This window comes from Labrus mixtus, chromosome 3 (assembly GCF_963584025.1).
Source record: "Labrus mixtus chromosome 3, fLabMix1.1, whole genome shotgun sequence".
NCBI lineage: Eukaryota > Metazoa > Chordata > Actinopteri > Labriformes > Labridae > Labrus > Labrus mixtus.
The window spans coordinates 9,287,031-9,302,251 of NC_083614.1; the positions used below are offsets into that span (position 1 = coordinate 9,287,031).

The following is a 15,221-nucleotide window of genomic DNA, read 5'->3' on the forward strand; positions in this document are numbered from 1 at the left end:
CTGCCAGATTCATTTAGGTTAGTGCATAGAAAAATTAAAACTTGGGAAAGAAAAAAATTCAGGTAAACATAGAGTTTTTGCCGACTCACTATAGGCAGAGTTTTATCCTGATTTTTTTATCCTGGTATACGACTAGTTGACATCAGGCATGAAGGATCAACACACAGCTGTAAAGTTGACCAGTGGACTAGTCTGTGCAACCCCTACCACCGTGCGAGCTTGGTTTGCTTTAGAATACAATCATAGGTGGATTAGATCGGTGTCAGCAGAAATGGTCGGCTTTTAGCAGACCATTGTGGTGGAGAGAACATTAAGCCGCATGCCAAAGCTTTTTATTTATGAGTAATCCACGATCCAGCCCCTCATACGTGGTCATGAGCCCTGGGTGGTGACAGAGAGAATGAGATTGTTGAACAAGTAGGCAGATTTTGTTATCTCCATAGGGTGGATGGAATCAACATTTTGAAATGCTTAAAGAAGCTCAAACATACAGAGGAGGCTTGAACAGAGTCCCTGATCCATCTCAGGTATGGGCTTCTGGATTGATCGCTCCTATGTGCATTTTCTTTTGGACATTGTACGCCCAAAATCCTACTGGAAGGAGGGGGGGGGATCCACAACAAAGTGGAGGGTTTTTGTGTTATTGTTTTGGAAGGCCTCTTGGGATCCCCGCAGAGGACATGTTGCTGGAAAAGCTCATGTCTTAGCTACATTGTTTAACAGCTACCAATAGTTACTACCAGGCCTACTAATAGTTTAATCACACCTTAATATCTGTACAATTATTTTTCTCCTATGGAAACCCAATTGAATGTTTTAAAGCTGATCTAAAGACTTACTGACCACAAATAAAGCTACAACTTACAACATTTGAGGTCCTTATAAAGGGAGCGTTCTTAGACATTTGTACTCTCTCTAAAATTCTGCATCTTAAATGATAACAAACCTCATTTGTAAGGTTGTTTGTCTGCTGCCTTCTGGATGAAGTTAGCCAAATTAACTTTAACATGATATCTTCAGAGGCCACGAGACTTGGATCCCTTACAATTTTAATGTAGAAAGTAGAAGATCATTCTGTCATGTCATAAAAATTCTTTGTTTTCAGCACTGAGGCAGTTTTTAAGGCAGGTCAGCCCTTGTGTTTTATCGTTTTACTGTGCTTTTTAATTATTTAAGTTACACTATTACTTATTTATGAATTCAGTTGTTTTGCCCCATTGTGTAATAATATGGGCTCAACTCTAAAGAGCACATATAGGTTTTTATTTAATGTCAAGTTCTTCATTTTTAGATAACACTGTTCATGCAACATGTGAAAATAAATGCCTTCATAAATAAAAGAAAATATACTCTAAAACACAAAGACATAAAATAGTGCAGCGGTAAAAGATGTGGAGCCTAATCTGTTATATTTCCACTCACGTGATGGATTAGGCTAATCTTGAATTGGTTAACTGGTTCATAAGATTATGTGTTATCTTGTCTCGACTTGTGCTTTCTAACAAAGCAATAGCTTGGTTTTAAGGGCTGAATAAAAGCACACCTGTGACCGCATTACATTGAAATACATTACAATATTAATGCGCTGTCTGGAAAACACCAGTCACATATGATTGAGTCGCGTAGAAGCCACATATTATTCTAAAACTGGTTGTAAAACAATGAACATGAAAATAAGTATTCCATTGATTGACTGTGAAGAAGAACATGCTGTCTTTTTGAAACCAGTGTTGTTTTCATGAGCGGCGTGCAGTCCCGGAGCTTTGCAGTGATTTTCAGGGTTTTCTGTGCCTAACAGCGCCTCTTAGCTGTGCTCAAATCACTGTAAATCACTGACTGCATAGACAGGCTTATTGCTGGATTTCGGACTTGCCTTGTATAGTCAACAACACCGACTCCTGCTAAACAACCAGTGCTGTCACACGCAAGCGTGAAATCTGACGTGATGCTCCAGCCACCGTCCCATTCAAACGTTTCTCGGGATCCTCCCTTCAGACAGTCGTGCGTATGCGCTGCTAACGCCACAGCGGCATTGTCAGAGCAGAATTTGAACACAGGCGACAGATTAACAGAGAGAAATCAATAGGTAACTTGGTCTGGATTGATTTTTTTCTGCGGCAATGTAAAGATGGCGAGAGTGCTCCACAACTTGCTGTTATTTCTGATCAGACTTGCGCTTAAAATCAGAGTTTTGGGGTATTGGTCGCTTATATACGGTTATTGTGGTCTGTGCACCGTCGTAGCCCTGCTGAAACTTTGGTGGAACATCGTCCTGAGGCCGACAACAACCTTCCAATGGGTGACTCGTGAAACTCCCCCGGCTTGTCTGAATGACACGTCCTTGGGAACCCACTGTTATGTTAGGATCAAGGTAAGACACTCGTGCACTTGGACATGAAAGGTGTCTGCTCACTGTGGGGGGGGGGGGGGGGAGTCCATTGTGTGTGTGTGTGTGTGTGTGTGTGTGTGTGTGAGAGAGAGAGAGAGAGAGTGTGTGTGTGTGTGTGTGTGTGAGCCCCTCTCGCGAGCTACGATGCTCAGATGTAAAATGCTACAACACCTTGTTTTGCAGTGTCGCGTCGTGAAAAGACAAACAGGCCTGATGTGTGGTCATACCATGAGGCGTCTGTTGATTTTTGAGACGTTTCTCGGTGGCATCGCGGTTTGCTGGCGCTGCGCTCAGGTGGTGCTGAAAGAACAGCTCCTCCGCCTCTACATGCGGCGGGCTGCCAGCCTCCCAACTAAACAACCTGTGCTCAACATTATGTAATTAAATACCAAGGCATGCCGAAGCCTATATTGTCTGTGCAGGGATTGGCTATATGAATTTGAAAAGTGAAAGTACAAATTCTACATCATAAAAACCTTATTTAAGAAGTCCTGCGTTTCAAATAAGGGGGAAAAACACGTCAAGTATAACCAGCCGTACATAAAGTACCGAAAGTGTTCACAGTCTGCAGGGAGACCCCTGACATTGTTATAATATTAGACTATATTGGTTATTAATTCGAACTGTACAGTTAATAGTATTCATATGTTGCTGGTCCAGTACAGGTTCATTATTTCTGTTACTCTGTTGGACATTTTAAAGTATTATTGTGCTTTTCTCGTATCTAAATCTTGATATTTGATTTAACTACTTACAATTGCCATTTGGTAAATCTATTGCAGTTAGAGGACAATATTCCCCTCTGAAGTTTGATGACAGAAGACCAAAGTAGCAGAAAAAAAAAATTAATGTATTGAACAAGAAGCTTAGAGCTGTGCATGAGTAAAACAAACCTACTCCGTGTTTCCATGCAGGATCAACAATTGCCTGTAGAAAAAGGCTGTAGCAAATCAGTTCTGTTTGATTGTATGTCTGATTCTTATCTGATGCGTGTGGATAGACAGACTCTTTTTTTTTTAGTTGGTCAAAAAAAATCAGATTTTCTTGGAAAGCTTAATGAAGCAGCAACAGACTCACAAGACAGTGACTTTGCCAGATAATTGTATTCTCATTATCTTTTGAGTCATAATCTCCTCCTGTATTGTTTTCCTGATTACTGCTACATTAAGTAATGGGCATTCAAAAATGCTGACTTGTTCTATTCTGTCTTCAAAATGCCAAAGGCTGAGACTGTCAGCTAAAGTCTTTTTTTTTTTTTTAAATGCCATTGTCTCTTCTTCCTCCCAGGAGTCTGGCCTCAGGTTTCACTATGTTGCTGCTGGAGAGAGAGGAAAGCCACTCATGCTGTTCTTACACGGATTCCCTGAGTTCTGGTAGGTCACAGGGAAATCAGGGTGGGGGGCAGTTGCGGTAACCGCATTAGTGAACTCCACTGCACTCAGAACAAGCACACAAGCCAACTGTAAAACTCTGCTTGTTCAGCTGCCTGGTATTCGTTACATCAGTCACTTCTCTTAAAATTCCCCTGACAAAGAGAATGGCTCTGAGGTTTCAGGTTTTTGGGTTTAATCCCTGTCCGCCTTGAGGGCTGCAAAAAAAATAGAGAAATAATAACCCACTCCAGCCAGGGGGATATGAATTACTATCAGGAGAAAATGGTCCCGAGCATTCAAGATCTCCTTCCTCTGATATGACATGATAAATGGGGTTGAGTATTGCTCCTGGATTGGGGCCAGAGGTTGTCAAGAGCTGTAAGCCTGTCCATATCTCTGACATACCATCTAAGCTGCAGACAGAACTAAGATTAATTAACGGTAGAGGCGAGCTAGTTCTGCTTCACTTGCTGTATATTCTTCACAGGAATGACGAACAGTGATGAGAGTGACATGGGTGGAAAGAACTCTTCACACTTACTTAATATGTGCTAATTCCCTCTTTGAAATGAGAAGTGTATCTGTGCATCAGAGGGAGGGTGGAGGGGTCCGAGGGGCTTACTTTGCTTTAAACCTCATCTATATTCTAAGATCGCAGTTGAGTGCAGGGATCTTGTACTGACTCATCAGAAATCACAGTCAGGGCTCTGCATCTTCTTCCCCCCCCGTACGGCTGAGGAGGAAGGGGATTTCAGTCCTGATGAGGAGCCTCTACACAAGAAAAGATCTTCAATTAGGAAGTCAGCCGAGCCCACACTATCAGGGGGCGGTTAGAATCTAAAACAGCTTCTCTTATACTGAGGTGACCTTCACCTTTTTAAGAAAGTTAAGTTTTAGCTTTGAAAAGAAGTTTGTAATATTTGTCTGAATGTATATGGTATGAGTTTATAGAGGCACTTAAAAAACACTCCACCAGTGCTGGACATAATTTTACGAGGGAATTCTGCTCAGCCTGTCAAACACTTGCATAATTTGTGACTCTAACAAGAGATTACATAAATCCTTAAAAGATGCCCCAGTTTGTCTTGAGTCTGAGCTTGCAGACTGAAAGTGTTTAGCTGAAAGTCTTTGTTGGATACAAGGGATTGGAATTTGAGTGGCTCCACGTGAGAATGACAGAGGACACCCAATCAGATTACCTCATGGAGGTTAAGGGAACTAGTGTTTTGGGGGCTGGACCCGAGGTTTTGTACTTAGAGTATCTAGACTTTTGCTGCATTGATTTGAATTCTGTTTTTCATATGGAACAAAATATTTGATGACTGTCTCTTTAAGTTAAATAAATAAAAAAGGAAATATTTTTTCATATTTGTATCTGTCCGTGTGCCTCAGGTTCTCCTGGAGATACCAGCTGCGAGAGTTTAAGAGTGAATTCCGTGTGGTGGCCATCGACATGCGGGGCTATGGGGAGTCAGACTTGCCGCTCTCACCCGAAAGTTATCGCTTCGATCACCTGGTCACCGACGTCAAGGACATTGTGGAGTACTTAGGTGAGCAAACACTGGAAAATTGTTTCTGTCTGTAATCAAGAAAAAAACCTCAGAAGTGTGTTGAGTCAAAAATGAAGTTGTTTATCAGTCTTAAGCTGTGGACAGCCCTCAGGCCTGCAGCCTGGCATGACAAACTTCCTGTGAGTCATTCTTACTGAACATGGGACATTGTGCAGATATAGAGCCTTCAGCCGGCTGACTGCATGCTAACACTAGCAGGAAGCTAGCCTGAGGCAGTCTGCTCACACCAGCATCCACTAATGATCACTTGGCCAGAACGATATTTCTTTTGCTCTTCTACTGGCCAACAAATCACTTTCCTTTAAACTCACAGACTTTATACGATAAGCAGTCTGAGCATTGAAATGTCACTGAAGATTGTCTAATGAGTTCATGTACAGTAGTTAGAGTCTGGTAGCTCTATCTTTGTCCTCTCCTTCACACTTGTCACCTCATATTCAAGTGTGTTACAGCTACTGTTTCAGCACTAATTACAAGATTGCTGAAATAATTTAGATGGTCATGTCCTGACTTTGCTACACATACACACTGTCCTTCGCCTACTTAGTTGCATAATTTGCTAATAGATGATTGAGGTCCATTATAACTTGCTTGCTTGTTTTAAAGTTTGTCCATCCTTCTTATCAACATGATTAAAATAAGATTAAACAAGTTTATTGTTGCCAGCGATCAAAAAAAGGAGCATTCTGTAATGCAGTAGGAAACGTTAATGGTCGAACAATCACACAGGTTTCAAACAATCCCCATGGTAACTCCATTTTTTGGGGGAGGGAAATCTGGAAAATAGTGATATTATTACTGCTGCACATAACTCAGTGCTTACAGTTGTTATGAATACCATAAAACGTTGATTAAAAGCCCAGGCTTTTATATACTATTCTATAAAATGACCCTGCCTTCATTGTGAACAGGCGTCAATACAAGACGGGCCTTTCATTATTTTCAAATAAAACTCCTGCACAGCAAAGATGGGTAAGACGATAAACTTGTTATTATTACACCGGAAAGAATATTTAACTCTGCACAAAGTAGTAAAGTAAAGTAGTAGTAGGATATCAATAAACAAATTCAGACAAAAATCACTCGTTTGATCTTGATTTTTAAGGCAGTACGCCGACCTGCTGCACGGCTGGTACACATACGAGCATCATTATGTCACACTCTGTTGCCTTATTAAAGATGTAGCAACAGAAGCATTAATGTGAGTAACATTCAACGAAATGATCTGAATGTAAAAGATGAATTCTTCTCTTTTAATTCTTGTGACTTTATATTGCTAGCTGCTTTACTTTGCCCGTCTGCTGGTTGGTGCTGAATGTTTCTAACACCTGGAAAAGAGCAACGATGAGAACAGTTAGGCTGGATTAAAACAACAAAGCTCTGATTCAGACATTAACTTGATTTCTTAATTTAATTACCACAGCTATGAGCTGAAGATGCTTTAAACACTCAAAAGGAAATCTCTTTTATATCAGTACTTTGAGCCAAACATTTCACATTATAATTGGGTTAATCAGAGGGTTTGATTTTATGTCAAAAATGAGTTGTGCAGCCGAAGTTGATCCATTTGAACCCAATGTAGACCGAAGGCATCATAATGGTCCACTTTAATAGTAAAATAATGGTTAGACACATAATGGTAAGTATTCATGAGCAGTTTTTGAACCCATTCAACATGAAAAATTCACATTGTCTCGATGGTGCTTATGAGAGAGCTCTATAGTTAATGCTTTGTAGCTTTTTCCATTGTTCTAGCTGTCACTGTTAATTTCTTAACAGGCTTTCGGGAGCTTAGCACTCAATAATGCATCAAAGTTATTTTAGTGAAAGTGGGAGGCCAGCGTTTATCATACTTTAAATAATGGGCTCTGATTTAAAATTGTACTACACAACTGTTGGAGCCCTCGTGGTCTTCTCACAGTTGTTAACCGGACATTGCACATCCCATTTTCTTATTTCAGTAAGAACTATCAGATCAATTCAACTAGATGAAGCTCTATTTTTGCAGCGCCTTTCATACAGACATGCAGCCCACAGAGCTTCATTCAGCAAGAAAAAACGATTCAGATGGAAAATGAGTATAGAATTTTACAAATAATGGTCATGAAAAAAATAAATCAAACAATCAAAACATTTTATGAGAAAAATAAAATAAACACCAGAGAATTAAAGATGTAAAAAATAATAATGATACAAACTCTGACTCGGGTTCCAACATCACTCCATATTTAAAACCATACTTTAAAGATGTGTCTTAGTATCCTCTTAAAGGTCACATATCATCCTCCTTTTCAACCAGTTAAAATAAGTCTTAAAGCTTCACAAAACATGTCTGTGTAGTTTCTTGTTCTAAATCCACTCTGATCCTGTATTTGATCATGTCTATAAACCCCTCTATTTCAGCCCTGCTCAGAACAGGCTGTTTCTGTGTCTGTACCTTTAAATGTAAATGAGCTGTGTCTGACCACGCCCCTCTATAGAAGGGGATGTGGCTTGGGCTTTCTTGCACCATGCCCTGTTGTTTACAGTGAGAAGGCAGACTCAAAGGGCAGAACAAACACCGAGCTGTGGGAGTGTCACCCACCTTGTGATGTCATAAAGGAAAAATCTCCAAACAGCCTGTTTGAGCACACATTTTCTGAATAGTGGAGCAGGCAAAAGACGGAGAGGATGGACTTTTCTCATAATTGGGGGGGTTTATAGACAGACTAGGGACACATATTAGCGTTAAAAAAATATGATAAAGTGTATTTTGCATCAAACGTGACCTTTAAAAATACAGAGAGAACTTTCCACTCCAATATTGAGAGGCTGTGGGTTCAAAGGCTAATGAGCATTAAAACAGAAAGTACCTTCACATGTACTTTTATGGGACGTATAAGGAAATTGCAAGAAAAGGTTTCGAGGACATTAGTGATCTGGTTCAACTATTACATTTAAAAAAAGTAAAAAAAAACATTATATCAATGATATGGCAGTGTCTTCATCTGTGGGGAAATATTGTTTATGTTATTTTTTTAAAGTGTTGATTCTTGCAGCATCATTCTCAACAAGCTGAGGTTTTTCAACAATCCAGTTAAAAGAGGATAACTATGCTATATATGGACGGAAGTTAAAGTGTAATTGAGCTCCTTTAGGATTGAGTCTAGCAGTGTTTACAGGATGTTTTCAACAAATGAGAAGGTAAATGTATGCTCATATCAAACACTTGGAGCAGTAAGAGCCTTAGCTAAATATGTGGCCCTTTAAGAAGCATGTGTAATATCAACGTTTGGAACGGGGCTTGCTTGTATGATTCATACCAGTGGCTGTTAATAGTGCTTCCAAAGGAAAGGGGATTAGATTATAGTTATTGGCAGAAACGTGTTCAGAATTCTTCAGGCAGATGCTCTGACCTTGATCTGCATTTGGCTTTATGTCATGAAATACATCCGTTTGATGGGTGTAAATGTCCTCTGAGGGAGTAAGCCAGCAATAAAGACGTGAGAACAGTATTGATTTTTAGGGCACTGACATGCTTTAATAAACAAACACAAACATCAGAATGGACGTGCTGTTGTGTTAACATTAACAGACAGCTGTCTTCTTCTACTACAACAATAATGCACAGTCTCTTGTGGTTTTGCTTTTCTTCAAAGGATACAACAGATGTTGCCTCGTTGGCCACGACTGGGGAGGAACCGTAGCGTGGCTGTTTGCCATTCATTACCCAGAGATGGTGACGAAGCTCATTGTTCTCAACTGTGCCCACCCTTCTGTGTTCGCAGGTAAGAGTTCTCTATGAGCAAACACAGGCACTCTCAGATCACATTTTGTTTGTCATGAAAGGAAACCATGTTTGTTCATGCTAATTACAGAGCCTCTGGTTTGGCTCTTAGATTATTACCGTAATTATTATCATTAATTAGGAAGTATTGTTACTTCAATTCAATGTATGCATCCATCTGGCAGTTCCTCTTCTGCCTTGAGGGAAAGAAGATAAGAAGCTAATTACAGGAGGCTAATGTGGAGCTGGAACAGCTGGTTTAGCTGCTGCAAACAGAGAGGCAAAGTCATTGACAGTTACCACATACACGACCTCACAGCGTGTGCAGAGTTGGCGTTAAGATTAATATTGAACTTCTCTCCTCTCCTCTCCTCTCCTCTCCTTCAGATTACGCTCTGCGTCACCCCAGCCAGCTGCTGAAATCCAGTCATTTCTTTTTCTTCCAGCTGCCCCGCTTCCCGGAGCTCATGCTCTCCATCAATGATTTCAAGGTGGTCTGTTGTGTGTGGGCTTAAGCGGTTTCAAGGTCAAGGTTGTGTGTGTTTGCGTCTTTGTGTGTGTTGTGTGTGTGCATGCTCGGTGTTTATATGCATGTGCATCGGGACTATGTTGCATGTTATTACAGTGAGAGGCTATTTTTAGTGTTTGCATCATTGCCACTTAAAGCAACCTGCTGTTGGAAAGGTCAGATAAAGGTTAGACGTAGTAAACAAAAGGAAGCACTTATTCCCTACACACTAAGAGGGAAACAGAAACATTGAAGGAAACTAGGCAGAATGTTGAATTTTCCATCTCAACTTTATTGTTGTTCAGGGTTAAAATTAGCCTTTTCAAATGAATTATATCATAAATATTGTAAATCAAAATCTCAATGTAAAATGCAAATCTCCCTTAAAAAGGCTCCAAGGCAACCTGTAAGGTTTGGGTAAGATCATAAAGCGTTTATTTAACATTGAAATTACCATTTCAAATACTCTGCATCTTGTGTCTAACAAAGCTTTTCCCCAAGGTCATTGTCGACAGGAGCTGACACCCCTGTAGTATGTTACAATAATGAGTGGAGTGGGAGGATGGGTACCTATCAATTTACGAGCCTATTGGTCAAAAATGAGGAAGTGATGCATCATCAACGGCAGGAGGGAAAAAGGATGGCCGAGAAGGAGAGGGACTCAAGGTAGAAAGGAAAGGAAAGAAGGAAAAGGAAGGGATGGACCTCAATGTTCAGAAGAAGAGATTTATCACGTTCATACAGAATGAAGGTTGAACTGATCGTTTATTCAGCTTCACATGATGAAACCTATGTTGTTGGCAACACATTGGTTGTTTTACATTTATTTGGCTGAGTATGACAAAGGGCTGTATAATTCTGCACAGACCTTAAAGTGTGTCTTGATGTATTTTTAGGTAATATTTGCATTTTACATTTTTGACTGAGGTCATATTTTACACATCATGTAATGAATGTTTCACAAGAGGGAAAAGCAGAGCAGGTCCAAAGAGCACTTATGTATATAATAATTTTAAAAACCCTGTGGTGCCTTTTCACTGTTTTTTTTTTTAAAGAAGCTGTTTTATTCCTTCTCCATTAACATGAAAAAAGTTACCACTCTAACATTTGTCAGTAAAAGGAAGTGACAGCCAGCAGCAGCTTAGCATATTGAATGGGAACAAGGCCAAATGGTACAAAAAAAACATGTAATGGCTTATGTGTTTGCTCAAAGCAACCTCCCCACAAAACTGTTCTCTTTATTGTATGTGAAGCTAAGACGAACAAACTGTCTGCTCATAGTCATCCTCAAAAGTGTTGAACCATCTCTGTCCTTGTCTCAAGGCGATTTGAAAGGGCTTCTTTAAGCGTTGCCAGGCATTTTTAAATGTCATCTTATGTTGAAGTGTTCACATTTGATCATATTTGCCAATTGAATGCAAAATTTCATAACGTTCCTCTACCCCTGTGTTGGCGTTTTAGAAAGTTAAAGCACAGCATGTAATGTTGTCAAGCCAGCAGTAAGTCTGGGTGCCAGAGCTGTGACCGAAGGTCATCAGAGATGATTTAAACACGGAGGAACATTTTCTGACTCATATTTCAGTGGCATTGACGTCCTTTTTTATAAATGTGTTCCAGTTCAAATTGCACCAGTAACATAAACTCACCCCAGTGTTTGCTGCTGTCTCTGCTGCAGGCTCTGAAGGCCTTGTTCACCAGCCGAAACACGGGGATTGGAAGGAAAGGTCGATGGCTCACTGCAGAGGACTTAGAGGCCTATCTGTACGCTCTCTCACAGCCGGGAGCTCTGACTGGAGCCCTCAACTATTACAGGAATGTCTTCAGGTGGGGAATAGTTTCACAGAAGGACTGAGTCAGTGTTTCTTTAGTGTAGAAATTTAAAGCAGCACAGAACTGTTCTAATCCTTTACTTTAGTGATAGTATGAATGCAGAATTATGAAATACTCTCATTAAAGTCAAAGTATTGACTATTATTAGAAAAATCTTCTGGTGCGAAAAGTTAAATCCCTCGGGATGTTATGCTATTATATTTTTTTAAAGTTGTATTTTACTAGCTTAGTATTCTCTTAAAAAACAACTCTGGAGTAGCTCACCTTTAAAAAGTACATCATAAGACATGCATTTTACTGAAGCTTCTGAAACAGGCTTGCTGTTGCCATAGGAGACCATTTCAGTTTGACTGCGGTACTCTGAGATGCTTTTCAGTAAGTGTGTGTTTGGTCATCTTAATAAGCTCTTGTACAATCTGATGAAAGAATCACTTGATGAGCAGTGAGTTTGTACTTTTCAAAACGTTATATCATTTCATTTTTAAGAAATACGTGATGTTGTTGAATGCTAATTTAGTACCGCCATCTGCTGTCAGAGCTGTGAAGTGAAGATTTAAACCTGACCCTTAACTCAGGTCACAGGGCGAGGAAATATTCATATTCATGCTCAGGGTCATTCTCACATGTTAGATTTGACTCGCTGACCAAGAGTGATCGTCACAGATCAGATCAAAGAAAGTATCAGTGCATGCATTTTTAACATGTGAACTGTGAATGCATGGCTGAGCACGCCATCTGCTCCCTTCTCAAGCAGGGAGTTATCTGAGAATAGCTTTTATATGCTTACGTCAAACAAACATCACTGACCCATGCTCAATTAGCTTCTCCACGAGAGCATACTGTACATAGGCACGAGGGACATAAATACACAGAAACATCCATCCGTCCCTCTTACTCATCCTGGCCAGAAGGGCTGGAGCATTTTCCTCTACATTCTTACAGAGATGTAGAGCGAACTGAAATGTGTAATATGAAACACAGATTAAGTCGGCTGTTCAGAAGTTATTAATTCACATGCTGCATTAGATTTCTATGATCATGATGATGCAGGTCAGTCTATTGAATTAGAAGAGGATTGTTTCCATCTACCTTTTTTGATGCACATCCCAATTTGAGATAAATAAAAAAAAGTCCCTCTGATATCTCGTGATATCTGCCTGCTTCCTTCACTGAACATAGGAAATTATAGCCAGGATGCCTTTCTACATTTTATGCCTCAAATCCACCGAGAAGCTAAAACAAAAAGCTTATGATGTAAAGATGATGTGGACACAAGTTAGTAGAAAGTTACTGATTTAAAAAAAGTCACAAAAGTAAGTTAACAATTAGAAAAAATATGTAATCGCTAGGAATCTTGCAAGTACCAGAAACAAGAAAGGGTCATAACATCCACAGTGATTGGCAGCTCTGAACAGAATCAATCTGTTGACTCGACACATCAGTCATAACTTGTTTTTCGATTTCTAGTCACAATTACTTGGAGCTCAATGCTGACTAAAGCTAATATTCTATTCTATTCTATAAACCAGTGCTTATACGTAGTTCACCCTGTATGATTTATTTTCTCTTTATAATAACTAAAATATCAACATTATAATTAAGTTGTCTTTAAGAAACATCTCACACCAGAAACTGACTCTGTTTTTTTTCCCTTTCTCTCCTTAGCTCTCTTCCCCTGAGCCCGAACCACGTCAGGTCTCCAGTGCTGCTGCTGTGGGGGGAGCGAGACGCCTTCTTGGAGCAGGAAATGGCAGAGGCTTGCCGCCTCTACATCCGCAATCATTTCCGTCTCAACATCATCTCTGGAGCCAGTCACTGGCTGCAGCAAGACCAGCCTGATATTGTAAACACCCTCATATGGACCTTCCTCAAGGAGGGAGAGGGACGCAAAAGCTACAGGAACTAAATCCACAGAGAGGCCTCCTCCAGCCCCCCCCCCCCCCCCCCCCCTTCTCTCCCCTCTCACTTGCCACACCTGGAAGCCTGGAAAATGCCTGTGATACCCCCCCCCCCCCCCCCCCCCTCCCTTCTCTCCCCTCTCACTTGCCACACCTGGAAGCCTGGAAAATGCCTGTGATACCCCCCCCCCCCCCCCCCCCCCCCCCCCCCCCCCCTCCCTTCTCTCCCCTCTCACTTGCCACACCTGGAAGCCTGGAAAATGCCTGTGATACCAAGCAACATAGTGATAATGCAATCATTGTTTTAATCTTTCACATTTCAGATATTTTTTGAAGAGGTCAGCTGTACAGGAGAGAATCAAAGCACACTTCAGTGGAGAGGACACTGGGCCGTATATATATATGTGGCACACATTCAAAATATTTTTTTGCACATGACATCTGCCTTAAAGTTTGTCAGTTACAGCATTACAAATGTGTGGCAAAATCTCCTTGTGACTTGTATTGTGTGGTGCCTTTTGACTTTCAAGTTGTGGCGGTGTAAAGATGTCTGGAGAGACTGGGATAGGGTGTCGTCTGCTGTACGTGTATGTCTCATGGGGTCGCTCCTCTCTTCTTTGGGCACAGTCCTTTGGGAGCAGAACGCTCCACATCCCTTTATCAGGTAGTGTTGTCTAAAGAAGGTTTCTTTTTGTATCTTTCTCCTCAGAGATACCTGCTGAATTATAGAGAATGTTGTTATCTTAACCTTTATGTATAGAAATGTCAGTGATGGTTGACTATGGTTGTACTATTTTGTATCTATTCCTACACACTGCATTTTGAAATCCACTGAGCCAGATCTACACCATTTGATTTTATAAATAAAACTGAGTGTCAAACTGTTGGACTACACTGCTCTTTTAAAAAATCACTGGCCTGTTTTTGGGATAATAATAACAGTGGTGTGTTTGAAACTGTGCTGCATGCAACCATGTGTTTGCCTGTGAACAGCCACTCTGAGCTTTTACACAGAGGAGATAAAAAAAACAACAGAAATAGTGATGAGTGTACTGTTAAATATAGCACAGAGCGGAGTGACACAGGAGTCGATGATGGTTATTTTGAGTCTACAAACATTTGGAAATCATGTTTTTTTTGTTTCTATTTATGCCTTATATTACCCCTGTGGTCATATTTCAACAGAGACTCTCGTGGAATTACACTGAGGTGTGTATTTATCAGTCTTATATAAATCGCACACAACCTCGCACTGCTGAGCTATTTAAAGAAGAGAACATTTGGGCAATACATGATCATGTCTGTTTCAGACCAATAGGAGCCTTCTAGAGAATTTATTGTTTTTATTCACTCTAAGGATGTAGCATGAGCCAAAGAAAAATCCATCCTATTTTAGAGCGGATTTGGATCTGATTCATGAACAAGGCTTCAGTGGAGGTCCACGCTCTTCTAGTTCTTATTTTTAGACAAGCACCTTTTTATGATTCGACAAAGTCTCCCAGATAGGATATGATAGAAGTCAGTTCCTCAAATTTCATTTTTTTAACATCCTGGCTTCATTCTGCTCCTTATAAATGTCTAAATGTTTGTACAATTGTTAGTATTCTTATTCAGCTATAAATCACTTATAAGCCCTCAACAAAACCAGGAGTTTCAAGTTAACACTATAGAGGATACCTTATTGGACATATATAAGCTACTTGTGTTGTTCCAGATTGCTTATTCTTAGAGCTCACTATTTAACCTTATTTGACATCTTTTGTGTCTGTGGCTCCATCGTGCTGTTTCAAACGTGTACAGTTCGCCCTGACATCATAGTATAGGACAAACATTGCAGGAGAAGACGATGACATCAATGCATGGTGAGGAAACGCTACTATTTGCAA

General features: G+C 40.4%; 1 protein-coding gene across 1 annotated transcript; it reads left to right on the top strand.

The window, feature by feature from the left end:
• Positions 1-1,851: 1,851 nt before the first annotated feature.
• On the top strand, positions 1,852-13,387 carry ephx4 (epoxide hydrolase 4). Its single transcript, XM_061030614.1, has 7 exons — positions 1,852-2,371; positions 3,677-3,762; positions 5,155-5,312; positions 8,972-9,100; positions 9,487-9,590; positions 11,283-11,431; positions 13,103-13,387. Exons 1-7 carry the CDS (start codon positions 2,129-2,131, stop codon positions 13,341-13,343), a joined length of 1,110 nt encoding a protein of 369 aa, XP_060886597.1. The 5' UTR covers positions 1,852-2,128; the 3' UTR covers positions 13,344-13,387.
• The last annotated feature ends 1,834 nt before the right edge of the window (positions 13,388-15,221 follow it).

Coding starts and splice junctions, on each gene's coding strand:
- ephx4 (XM_061030614.1), top strand. CDS start 2,129: ATGGCGAGAGTGCTCCACAACTTGCTGTTATTTCTGATCAGACTTGCG. Junction 9,101..9,486: donor CCACCCTTCTGTGTTCGCAG/GTAAGAGTTCTC, acceptor CCTCTCCTTCAG/ATTACGCTCTGCGTCACCCC. Junction 9,591..11,282: donor TCTCCATCAATGATTTCAAG/GTGGTCTGTTGT, acceptor TCTCTGCTGCAG/GCTCTGAAGGCCTTGTTCAC.